At 39.6% G+C, this 13,874-nt stretch overlaps 1 protein-coding gene across 1 annotated transcript in view; it reads left to right on the top strand.

The window, feature by feature from the left end:
• Positions 1–13,874, top strand: part of LOC118810932 (cadherin-23-like) — a 338,859-nt gene that overhangs the window by 294,438 nt on the left and 30,547 nt on the right. The window contains exons 19-23 of the mRNA XM_036575094.1: positions 949–1,021; positions 4,932–5,048; positions 5,528–5,640; positions 7,579–7,686; positions 12,960–13,149. Coding sequence (XP_036430987.1) covers positions 949–1,021; positions 4,932–5,048; positions 5,528–5,640; positions 7,579–7,686; positions 12,960–13,149 — 601 coding nt within the window. The remainder of the gene's footprint in view (positions 1–948; positions 1,022–4,931; positions 5,049–5,527; positions 5,641–7,578; positions 7,687–12,959; positions 13,150–13,874) is intronic.

The raw sequence follows: 13,874 nt of genomic DNA, 5'->3' as shown, positions 1-13,874 counted from the left end.
TCACTGCGTGTATGTATTGTTCTCACAAAGTTGAATTAAGGTGGAACAGAAAGAAGGCGCTGCTTGCCCCCTGTTTTACAGGGTCATTCTGCCGCAGCCTTTTGAGTTCTTATTAAACGTCCACATTATCCAATGATTCATCCAGTTATGACTAATGCCAGTTCAATGTCCTTTGAAAATAAGCCTTTTCATTTTTACATAACTCTTGATTTGTTTCAGGTGTGTCAGCTTCCAGTGTAACAGCCCTCTCCCTCATTAAATAAAAATTCCACCATTTTTTTCTAGATTTCTGTATAATTAAATGGTTAAGAAGTAAACAGTGGTGATAGGAACCAGACGTCTGAAGAGTTTAATGCATCAAAGCATCACAGAAAGTTATGACATGAAATGGTTACAGATGTATGCCTGGTGCCTAAGGCATTGTTTTATGATAGTTTTTAGGGTAAGGTTTTGGCCTAAAACAGTTTATATGCAAAATTTTGGACGCCCATTTTTTTTTAACACATCCTCTACAGAGAGCACACTTAAATATGCATTTTTCTGTATTTTAGTGCTTTATTCCTATGTAGTTTATAGAGAACATCTATATATATATATATATATATATATATATATATATATACATATATATATAAAGTAGGCCATAACTTTTGTGCAGGCCACATTATTTATTTATTAATTATATTTCACTCAGCAAATAAACAGTAATTATGCATTAAAATGTAAATGTAAATTGTAAATATAAACAAACAGGGGTGCCTAAACTTTTGCATGTAGTTGCAGTGTTCGAACGGTTAGATGTCCAAGCAAAGGGTTAGTGACCTCAAGGTTTTACGATTCTTCCCTTTCAGTGAGAACATGACAATACAATGTACAAAATATTTAAATGTGGTATTTCATAATACTGACTCTCTCTCTCTCTCTCTCTCGCTCTCTCTCTCTCTCTAGGATCAGAATGATAACCCTCCTGAATTCAGCCAGCCTTCATATATTGTCAGAATTCCCGAGAACATGGTTGCGGGTACGTTCAATATGATGCTCTAAACTCTAAACTGTAGCAGACAGGCTTTGTTCTCAAGCATGTAACACTATATATGAGGAGAACCTGAGTGATACCACAGGAAAATGCATGGTGGAACTGTGTGATAAAAAGAGTCCTAGCTAGTGGGGAATTTTCAAATTCTGTAATGTTTACTTGCAGAACTAAAAATATGGACTGGCTAAACTAAGAAGTTTGACTTGGGTAACTGCAGAAAACATATGTTCGATATTGACAGTTCTTTATGTTCGACACTGATTTTCAAACTTTGGGACACATTTAGTTTAAAACAATGGGATCTAACTGCTCATCATGTGGCCATGAGGGACAGGGATTCAGGCTCACTTTCTGCTTTAAAATGTAGGGGTGTGGCTAAAATAAGGCTAAGCCTCTAGACTAAAATTCTTTGTGTTTAAGTAGTGGCATGAAAACGTGGGGACAGCATTATTTTTAAATAACATTTTTTTTAAAACATCAAACTTAAGATAAATCTAAATCTTTCATTTTCGCTGTAAAGGAGATAAAAAATGATAGAAAAGGAAAAAAAATACAAAAATACCCTGTAAATGATGACTTTGTACATAGTAAGCTTATTACTATCTCTATGAATGCCTTGGGTTTAAATATATTATTTATTTAATTGCAAGTTTGCAGTTTAAACTAATTTGGTAGAATTGTTGGTGTATTAATGGGGAATATTATGCTCATTTTCAATATTCCTAATTTTATTTTTGGGATCTACGAACATGCTTCAATTTTCCAAAAACACATTATTTTAATCATATTGTACATCTCTTCTGTCATGCCTCTTGATGAGCCCTGTGTGCTCAACCACTCTGGTCTGATTGGCCCACCGCCATAGCGGTTCTGCACGTACACATACCGGCCATCTTGCAGTTTGCAGATAAACTCCTCCGTCCTGAGCAACTGTAAACACTGGTGTGGCTATTTTTCCGATGACGTTTGTTTTACCGTATCAGTTTGACACAGCGTCCAATCCTGAAAGTCAGGTCAGCATCTTCTCATGGTTACAAAACTGAACAAACTCTTCGCGGCCTCCAGTAGTTGCTGTGCGTTGTTGCGCCAAGCTTGCTAGTAGGTGGGCAATAAGAATTGTGTTACAAGATTGTGTCATCTTGTAACAAAAGAAAAGGGCTGGAATTCCAGCAAGGCATTTCAGGCGGCTGAGAAAAGTGGTTTCTGTGGGAGAGAGTTACTCTCTCTGGAGTGCACTTTGAGCTTTGTAACTTTGCAGACCATTTACATACACAAAAAACAGAAAAGCATAATAGCTCCCCTTTAATAACAGCAAAGCGATAGTAAGAACTCTCTGCTTGTGAAGTATAACCATGTCACATCAAGGATTCACAAAAGAGTGAGATATATTGTAATCTTAATATGTAGTCATATAATCGCAGTATGGATGAGTACATTTTATCCAGCTCTACAACAGCCTGATTAAACAAATCTGGCATCACTACAGCTGCAGTTTTACAACCATAAGCTCATTGTGTGCAATCACAAAGGCCATTTCTGGGCAAACAAGAAGTTTCACCATAAGGTTTTTTTTCAAGGGCTATTATGTCGTTGTTTCTTCCCTCATTGTCCACTAATGCTTTCACATGGATCTTCCTCACTTCTCCCATTTCACCCTTGTTCTAGGCAGCTGTGCGCATTTGCATGGCCATTGTTTCATCATGAATTAGAGAGTCGTGGTGGAAAGTCCTATCGATTTGAATCTAGCTTTATTTTATTTATTTGTTTTCCTCGGAAGGAGGCAGCACTTAGATTTGCTGCACGCTTCTTGAAATAAACAGCGCCTTCCCTCCAGCCTCTTCCAGCATCAGGCATGATTGCAGAGTGTCGTATAAAAATCGCTGGCTTTGCCACCCAAATTTAGAGCTACTGTATAATAATCTTTACACCAAGCTCCCTTTACCTTAATTCATTTTCCCTCTCCTCACACTCAGCACAGCATAATGCTGCTCGAGTTTGTTGGTGTCCCTTTTGTTGGCCCTCAGCACCGACGTCGCTTCATTTCCATCATCTTATTTTGTATTGCTGTTTTTAAGTGTTGTGGCGAGACGCCTGCAGAGACTGAGTGTCCAGCGCAGAGAGAGATTCTCGTCATTCATATGCATTTATTCGCTCTATGCTTTTGTCCCAGACAATAGCTTTCTCTTCAATTGCCTGAGAAAATTACACTCACGCTGCCCAATGTCTGTCAGAGTGGCACGAGTATGTGTGTGTGTGTGTGTTTGAGGGGTTGGTGTGTGTGTGTGTGTATGAGAATCAGTAGAACATATTATAAGTGGTGGCCCTTTTGTACTTTATCTGATACGACTGCATTGTAAACCTAATTTCTAAAGATCTGCATACTACACAAACACCAGTTTTCATTCATGAAACAGTTTAATATACAGTGGGGTCCACATGTCTGAGCCTACTAGGGAAAATGGTTCTATTTTGCATTCCTTTCTAATTTAATAGATTTGAATTTCCACCTGAGAATCATCTGAGCATCTGTTTCAATGGAGGAGATAAGACTAAAACTAAAAGACTTAAGACTTTGAGTAGTGACAGAGAAATAGTACAGAGCCCTGAAGGGACGTGGTGTATTTTTTATTTATTTATTAATTTTTTTAGGTGAAAGGGACGTGGTGTATATGTTTTTTAGGTAAAATCTGGTGCACACCACATACTATCAGGTGTATATATATATATATATATATATATATATATATATATATACACATACATACATACATCATATATATATATATGTACACAGACACACACACATGATTCCATTCGCTGGGTTACTTTCCATGTCGGAAAAGTGAATGGAGCACAGATAGTTTCACCACCTTATTCAGCAGCTGGGACTTTATGAGAGTTTTCACGTAACTTGTAGCTAATTATGTCTAGCAAAGGCAGCCTACATTTAGCTATATAGATATTAGCTATATAACCACATGGTATCTGGTGCGCACCACACTTTTACCTAAAAAAAAGACATCACGTCCCTTTTACCATAATACAGTACAGAATCTTGAATAATTTTCTTATTTTTACTTGTTGTAACTTCCATTTGTTTACATTGTTTTCAAGTTTGTGTCCAGTGTGAGTGTAAACCTGCACTGAACATGTTTAGCCAAATAATGAATTAAATGTGAGTTTGTTTGTTGTTGCTTTGTTTTCGGAGGTCGTGGTTTTGCAGTGTGTTTGTGTTGTAGAAGTGTGATGTTGTGTTGGGTCTTTAGTTTGGACACTGTAAGCCTCAATTGAGCAGAGCTGTGGAGCTGTGGAGCCTGTTCCTCTGTGTGATGAGTTCTGTGATGATCCTGAAATCTATAAGCGCTCTCCCTGTCCAGCTCATCAATGCAGCTTATAGACCAGATTAAACTCGTCTGTGTGTTTGTCCAGAGAGCATCACTCCGTCTTCAGCCTCTTTCTGCCTCACTTGATTTGTTATCTCTCTTATCTTCTGCTGTTATTGGCTTCACTCTCATAAGCTCATTACCACTTAGAACGATTGTACAGTAATTGTTCTCTCTTTCTCTCTCTCTCTCTCTCTCACTCTCTCTCACACTCTTTCTCTCTTTCTGTTTCTTTCTTTCACCCCTCCATTTCACTATCTTTCTTTCTTTCTTTCTTACTTTCTTTCTTTCTTACTTTATTTCTCTCTTTCTGTCTCTGTCCTTTCTTCTTTCTTCTTCATTTCTTTCTTTCTTTCTTACTTTATCTCTCTCTTTCTGTCTCTGACCTTTCTTCTTTCTTCCTCATTTCTTTCTTTCTTTCTCCCATCTCTCTCTGTCATTTCACTCTTTCTTTCTTTCTTTCTTTCTGTTTACTTTCTCTCTCTCTCTCTCTCTCTCTCTCTCTCTCTCAGGGGCAACGGTGTTGTTTGTGACGGCCACAGATCTAGATGCATCGAGAGAATTTGGCCAGGCTTCTCTGATCTACTCCCTCCAGGGACCCTCTGAGTTCAGACTCAACACACGCTCGGGTAACACACACACACACACACACACACACACACACACACACACACTGATTGGGTAGTTTATTGGGCTGGTGCAAGTGTATCAGACACAGCTGTGTTGTTTACAGCAGTGCCACTGTTAGGCTGACAGTGGTCGATCAGCCAAAAATATCCAGTCAAGAGTGGCTCTGAGGTCAGAAACTGTGCATTGATGAAGAGCAAGAGAATGACTAACACAAACAGCGAATCAACAGATGAGCTACAGCTGACTGTACACCAGCAAGCTTGGAGCTACAATATAGGGCAGAGATGCCCCTCCTGGTCCTGAAGATCTACCACTCTCAAGAGTTTAGATTCAGCACACCTGGCTATAAGATTCAAATGCCCCTCCTGGTCCTGAAAATCTACCACTCTCGAGTTTAGATTCAGCACACCTGGCTATAAGATTCATGTGTGTGTGTGTGTGTGTGTGTGTGTGTGTGTGTGTGTGTGCGCTTGTGCAGGAGAGATTACCACCACAGCCCTGCTGGATCGTGAGGTGAAATCTGAGTACATCCTGATTGTGCGAGCAGTGGACGGAGGGGTGGGGCCTCTGCAGAAGACGGGCATCGCAACGGTAACAGCTGACTTACTCACTATGAAACACGCTCTTTACTCTTTGCTCTTTTACTCTTTTCCTCCTATTCTTTAACACAAATTTAAACAGATTGGTTTAAAGTTGTGCTATATTATTATAGTTCTGTATCAAGTTTGATGCAGTCGTTGCTCTGACAGAGTGTATTAACTTCCAGATATCTTCATGAAACTACACCAGGAAATAAACATAGATCAGCTGACTTTACTGACCCACACTTGATGACCTTGACCTGTTTTTAAAGGTCATAGCCATCTAATTAAACAACTTAAATTGGCATCACCATTAAAATACAGACTAATGGCAGGGATCAAGGCTTGAGTGACTCAGCAGTGCCTCAGACTCGAGAGTCACAACCCATAAAATTTCATCCTGAGAAAAAAAACATGAACAAAACTGATGAAATTAGGACCACCAATTTTAATATGTTCAATGAATAAAGCCATTCTTTCCAAACTTAAGTGTGTGATTTTGCCTGTCAATTTTGCTTCAGTCATGCACAGCCATTACCTCAAAGCTGTCATGGATCAAATAACTAATTTTTCATTATGGAAAAACTCTAGAATGAAAAAGAGGCAAAACTAGGGCTGGAGGTCGATCAATAAAAAGAGTCAATTCTAAGATTTCAGGCATTTGGGAGTCAAGAGTCGACTTCAAAGCTTTGGACTCGATTCCACGCAGAGACAGAAAGATGTCCAGTTTTCCTTACCTGTGCACTTACAATCAAACAACTAAACATCTGCCAACCTAAATAATTGGCAGAGCAGAATCAGAATCAGTTGTAATTGTAATATATTGATTCATCACAACACTCATCTTTGTGTTTCAATTGTGATTGGTCAACATGATCACGACACACAGTAAAAAACGTTCTGTTGGGCTCATTTCCATTCTGTTTTCTGCATGATCAGTATTGAAAATGCCAGTATCACAATGAGTGTGTTTACATGCACTTAATAATCCGATAACTGCAGAACATCACGTTTTGTCAGTAATCAGATCAATGTGTTTATATTCACTTGTGTAATCAGATAATGTGAAAACTCCGGGTCAACGTAAGTCAGACAGTAATTGGATTTCTGCTTTACAGCCATCCAGTAAACTCACACGTTCACTGACGTAAACATAATGTAAACTTAAACTTCAGGCCGCGGCTTTAAAAAAAAAAAAGAGCATCGTGCCACTTTACCTGAAAATATAAACATACATCATCTAGAAGATGAAGAATATTTAAATCCCTCATTTTGTCAAGCATGTAATTGGTTTCAACGTTGCTCCAAAAGTGTTTTTCTGCCATCTCGCGGCAACGCTGCTTACTTACTTCCGGTCTGTTTTCGGACATGCGCAGACTGAGAAAAATGAAAGAAATCAGAGTAAGAGTTTACATGTGCTGAGAAATCTGATTACTGAGCTAAAATCCTGCTTTCTTTATCGGATTTCTAGATCGGAGTATGCTCTTTACATGACCATTTGAATAATCAGATAACTGCAGAAATCTGATTATGATCAGATGTAAGCTGATTAATAAGCAGTTTATTGTGCAGCACTTGTTTATAACACCTCACAATTGCAACAAGCCCATTTTCTTAGACTACAGTGTTCCTACAGATATGAAAATGAATCTGTACCTATAAGTCACTGTCAGCATGCATTAAACATTACCAGAGATATTAAAGACAATGTTTTTTCTCTTTTCTAGTCCACCTTATTGTGCCCTATTGACATTACTACAAAGATAAGAGTATTTAAAATTCTGCAAATCCCTTTCTGATCTATTAGTGTTCAAGTGCTCTCATCATCTCCCACTGTCATGTCTTTATTATTCATAACAGAACAGAAACTTTGTCCGTTTTTTCCCTGTTCTTAATAATCATTCATATATGCTGTTATTTCTAACTGGAGTTTTGTTTTTCCCCTCAGGTGAACATAACTATACTGGACATTAACGATAATGCCCCCATCTGGCAGGACGAGCCCTATCTGGCTAACGTTGTGGAAATGAGTCCGATCAATACTGATGTCATCTCTGTGAGTATCCCGATGCTGTCCAAAGTCCAGTCCAGCTCTGTTGGACTGAATGACCATTTGACACAAGTTACACTGCTGAACTCTAAAGCACTTTTGTAAGCTATCTGACTGGATGATATGTGGGAAAAAGTATTTTAAGTTTCCACAGATAGCCTGGATTAAAAGCCTGAATGCCCATCATTTACTTCACCATTGATTTGTTCCAAATCATTTGGAACATTTACCAGTGGCAAACCATGACTTTTAGAGCTATTAGGCCTGCAATCTGGGCCATAAATGTAAAAAAGGCCTCTGCCATAATGCTAAATCTACACTATCTCCTCTAAGGGATTTGTGTATTATATTGAACTGTTAATGGTATGTTATCACATTGCCTTTTGAAGCTTGTATAAATAATATTCAGTATCTTTTTGAAGCTTATAATAGACATTAAAATGCATTTTACCTTGTATTTTGCAGTTTTCAGCAACGACTCCCGAAGTAGAACCAGTGGCATGTTTGATTTCAGAAACTGATGGGTTAGGCTACTGCTGGTGTTTGCAGTGATGTATCTAGGATTTCCAGAAGGCCTAGAGTGACATTTTCTCAAAACATTGGTCACACCTATTGTAAATTAATATGTGATTAGTTTGATCAATAATCCCTAATTACACTCATCGAGAACTTTATTAGGAACACCTGTACACCTACTCCTTTATGCAATTAACTAATTAGCCAATCACGTGGCAGCAGTGCAGTGCATAAAATCATGTTGACGCAGACCAGCAGCTTCAGGTAATGTTTACATCAAGCATCAGAATGGGGAAAAAATCTTATTTCAGTGATTTTGGACTGTGGAATGGCTGTTGGTGCCACACAGGCCGGTTTAAGTATTACTACAACTGCTGATCTGAGTTTCATGCACAACAGTCTCTAGAGTTTACAATGGTACAATAAAGAAAAACCTCCAGTGGGCAGTTCTGCAGACAGGAAGGCCTTGTTGATGAGAGAGGTCAACGGAGAATGGCCAGTCTGGTTCGAGCTGGCAGAAAGACTATGATAACTCATATGACCACTCTGTACAATTGTAGTGAGCAGAAAAGCATCTCAGAATGTACAACACTTTCACCTTAGAGTTGAATGGGCCACAACAGCAGAAGACCATAACGGGTTCCACTTCTGTCAGCCAAGAACAGAAGGCTGAGGCTGCAGCGGGCAGTGGCTCGTCAAAACTGGACATCTGAAGGCTGGAAAAACACAGCCTGGTTTGATGAATCTTAATTTCTGCTGAGGCACACAAATGGTAGGGTCAGAATTTGGCAGTAACAGCAGGAATCTATGGACCCAACCTGCCTTGTGTTAACAGTCTAGGCTGGCGGAGGTGGTGTAATGGTGTGGGGAATGTTTTCTTGGCACTCTTTGGGCCTGTTAATAAATACCAATCTATCTCCGCTTGAATGCCCCAGCTTTTTTGAGTATTGTTGCTGACCATATGCATCCCTTCATGGCCACAATTTAGCCATCTTCTAACAGCTACTTCTAGCATGGTAATGCACCATGTCACAAATAAAAGTCATGTCGAAGGGTTTCATGACAATGAGTTCAGTGTTCTTAAGTGGCCTACCTAGCCACTAGACCTGAATCCGATAGAACATCTTTGTGATGTGGCAGAATGGTAAGAACGGGAGATTCGTAGTATGAAAGTGCACCTGTAACATCTATAGAAACTGCATGATGCAATCATGTCCACATGTACCAGAATCTCAAAGGAATGTTTCCAATATCTTGTGGAATCCATGCCATGAAGAACTGAAGCTGTTATGAGTGCAAAGGGGGGCCCTTCCTAGTATTAGTATAGTATAGTTAAGTGTAGTTCCTGAAGGCCTAAAAAAATGGAAGAATTTGCTTGGGATTTTCACCTAGACACCATAGAAAAAATAGTGATTGGACAGTTTTATGTCAAAAATTAATTTCCAAAACTTAATAAGTCAATAATGAAAATAAGAGTATCACTGCAATACTTGCAGAGTAAACACAACAAACATGATACTACTGAATAAAATGAGCAAAACTTTACAGGCGTATTTTTTAATTTTCAGAAATCATCAGGCCTCTCTGAAGGTCTAGAAGGCCCCGAGGGTTCCCCACTGACATTTACCCTATTTAACTTCACATGTACAGAGCATAAGTCTGAGTAGTATTAAATATTACAAGAACTATGTTTTGAATTGCATTGTGTGCTTGGAGTGTTTTTAGAAGTTCTTGCTTACTTGAGGGCAAACACTTGCTGCTTGTAAATGTTTACATGCTTAAACCTCTCCGCCCTTCATCCTGTCCTGTCGTCGGTGTATATTTGCTAATTAAGCCCCTGAATGTCCATTAATTAACGAGCCAGCGCCAGGCTTAATTAAGGGGTTCCAATGACTAATTAAAACATAGCCCCGAGTCGGAATGCATAGGTAATTACCCTGCTGAATGTGCAGTGCAAGAGAGAGAAACCTTTTGTCTTATAAACACTCAGTAACAGGGTGCTTGTGTATGTATGACAGACAAAATATGACTTATCATATCTTGATGAAGAATCATTCTTTTTCTCAGTAAGTGTGCTCAGAGTGGTCAACTCCACCCTTCTGATCTGATTGGCCAGCAGACTTGAATTGTGCAAAATAATTAGGCCGCTAATTGCCGGCTTTTGCCGGTTTCTATGGTGATCTGTAACGTCCCGCGGCGATGGCGCAATGGTGTCCCACCGGCCAGGTGAAATCGCTTTCATTCCTCATGGCAAGGCTAGACAAGAAAGCGGGAGAGACGGAGGAAAAGAAAGAAAGAGAAAAGAAGCCCGAGGGCCTTTATTAACTCTAATTTACTGCTGCCTCACTTACTTTACCGGCTCTTTTGGACAGGCTTTTCTATTAATTTGCTTGTATACTTTAGTGCACAGATGGGTTTCATTCATGTTTATATTTAAGTATGTGAACCAGTTTGCGCTTTGTTCATTCATATATTTTAGTGTACAAATGGGTTTACTGTTCAGTGAGTGCGTTTACGTGCACTTAATAATCCGATAATTGCAGCCAATTTTGTCAGTAATCCGATTAACGCGTTTACATGCACTTGAGAAATCAGGTAATAGGGAAACTCCAGGTCTAGATGAGTCAGGCAATAATTGGATTTCTGCTTTGCAACTGGCCAATAAACTCACAGAATAAGGTGTGAAGTAAACGTAACGTAAAACTCAAACTTCATGTAGCAGCTTTTAAAAAAAAACACTTTACGTGAAGTATGAACACATATCATCAAAAAGGTGAAGAGTATTTAAATCCTTCATTTCATCAATCATGTATTTGGTTTCAACGTTGCTCCCAAAGTGTTTTGCTGTCATCTTGCGGCAACGCTGCTTGCTTATTTCTGGTGCTGCCGTCTGTGGGCGCACATGAGCAGACTGAGAAATCCGAAAGAAATCTGAGTAAGAGTTTACATGCACTGAGAAATCTGATTACTGTGTGAAAATCTGACCCTGTTTATCAGATCTGAGTATGCTGTTTACATTACCATTTGAATAATCAGATAACTGCAGAAATCTGATTATGATCAGATTATCGAGTGCATGTAGATGCACTCAATGACAGGTCACTTTATTAGGAACACCTGTACACCTACTCAGTAATGCAATTACCCAATAAGCCAATCATTTAGCAGCAGGATAATGCCCGAGATCATGCAAGAGCTTAAGTTAATGTTCACATCAGACATTATATTGGAGAAAAATGTGATCTAAGTGACGTAGATGTTGACCGTGGCATGCTTGTTGGTGCCAGATGGGTTGCAGTAACTTGAATGCCCACTCTTCACAACAGTGGTGATCAGAAAAGCTTCTCTGAATGCACAGCTGAACTTTAAAGTGGATGGGCTGCAACAGAAAAAACCATGATGGGTTCCACTCCTGTCAGCAAAGAACAGGAACCTGTGGCTACAGTGGGCAAAGGCTCACCCGAAGTGGACAGGTCATTTCATCTGTTCCAACATGCAGATTGGAAGATTAGAATTCGGTGTGAACAGCATGAATCTATAGACCCAACGTTCCTTGTGTCAGCAGTTGGTGGTGGTGTAATGTTTTCTTGGCACACATGGACTGGAGCAACAATCTGGACTGTCTAGGGGTCCCTGAAGACTATTTTGAGAACCACTGCAATAGAGCACCTTTGGGATATGATAGAACAGGAGATTTGCAACATGCATGTGGAAGAATGGAGTGTTTCCAGCATCTTGTTGACTCTGTAACACAAAAGTTTCAGGCTGTTTTGAGAGCTACCCGGTATTAGAGAGCTGCTCCAAATAAAGCGGCTGGTGAGTGCATATTTTAGCTATTTTAGTAGGTGTCGTAAAGGGAGTAAAGGGCATCGTAAAGAGGATTTTATAAAAAATAAAAGACCCGATCTCCAGGCTATCTGTGTGTGGGTGGAGAGTGGAGTATTGTAATTAGGCTCATATCGATTGGGTGAACCTTAAAATGATCCGCTCCTCACTGCTGCTTGTAAGAGCATGATCTACATTTACCCACATGCTCGCTCTCTCTCTCTCTCTCTCTCTCTCTCTCTCTCTCTCTCTCTCTCTCTCTCCCTCTGCAGTCAATGAAGCACAGAGACGTCTTGGCATCCGTTTCTCAATAATTAAAGACCTGAAGGCCCCTTTGTTCCTCTAATGACCAATTAAGCCATTTCCAACATTTCTTCATCAGTGTTGTGAATAATTGATCGGCTCTTTTAAAGAAAAAAACACGTCGGGTTCGAGGCAGAATAAATCTCCCGCGGTGCCATTGTGGTGGGAATGGACGGTGTGATGTCATTTGCCACCCACCTGTGAACAGCGTGTGTGTGGTGTGTGGTGAAAATGTGAGATGTTTTCAGTCCTAAGGCTTGTTTTTTCTCACCAGAGTTTCTCTCTCTCTCTCTCTCTCTCTCTCTCTCTCTCTCTCTCTCTCTGTCTCTATCCCTCTTATTTTTTTCTTTCTCAATCTTTTTTCTCTCTCTCTTATTCTCTCTCACTCTTTTGCTTCCTCTTTGTCTTTCTCTCTCTCTCTCTCTCTCTCTCTCTTTGTTTATTTATCTGGTCTCTGTCTGTCTCTCTCTCTCCTCATTCTTTTTCTCTTTCCCAATGTCTCTCTATCTTTCTTTTTTTGCAATTTCTCTTTGTCACCCACCTTGTCTCAATGTTTCATTTTTCTTCCTCTTTTTCCTACTCTCTCTCTCTCTCTCTCTCTCTCTCTCTCTCTCTCTCTCTCTCTCTCTCTATAGGTGCTGGCGTTGGACCCTGATAATGGAGAGAATGGTACAGTCACGTACAGCATCAGTCCAGCCAACCCCTTCTACATCATCAACAACCGGACAGGCAAAATCCGCACCAGTGGGGCCATTCTGGACAGAGAGAGTCTGGACCCCAGAGCCACTCAGCTCATGAGGACCATCGTCATCTCGGCCACTGACCGTGAGTAGCTCCACTCTGCTGCCAACATTTCGAGAGAGAGAGAGAGAGAGAGAGACATACAGAGACAGAATCAGCTAAATTCAGTGCACTCCTTTCTCAGTATGAAACACATTTCTTTCAAAGCAATGACTTCAAATAAAACCAAATTTACACATTTTTCTATGCTGAATAAACATTACCTTGAATTCACATTATTCAAATGTGTCAAGTAGTTGCGCATGAGCAAAATGCATTACATCGACACAGTTCTAAAGGAACTAAACTGAAAGATGTATTGATTTAGAGTTTTTTATTCATGTGCAACCACTTGACACATTTGAATCACATAAATTCTAAGCACTGTTCTGTTTTCAGTGTAGTTAGTGTAGTGCAGTGTAGTGTACTTTAGCACAGTGCATGCCTAAATCAGAGCACTCTTGTGTCAAAACACATCAAAATGTTTAAGTAATCTCAAACAAACAGACAAAATTCAGTCTTTGAGGTGCTTGTTTTTAAGCATTTGACATACTTTTGCCCATATTTATAGATAACAGTCATACAGTGTCAGAAAGCACATAAGCAAGTCTAACAGAGAATAATGAACACGTCAACAGGTATAATGATTTATGCATGCTGTTTGCACCATGCTAATTGAAGTATAAGCTTTCATTAATTTAACTACATTAGCCTCGAGGCTATAGAAACTTTGGACACCAAACGTCTGACAGTTATTGCGGTAAGGAGAA

Source organism: Colossoma macropomum, unplaced genomic scaffold (genome assembly GCF_904425465.1).
Source record: "Colossoma macropomum unplaced genomic scaffold, Colossoma_macropomum, whole genome shotgun sequence".
NCBI classification, from domain to species: Eukaryota; Metazoa; Chordata; class Actinopteri; order Characiformes; family Serrasalmidae; genus Colossoma; species Colossoma macropomum.
This window is presented reverse-complemented; position numbering and strand designations above follow the sequence as displayed.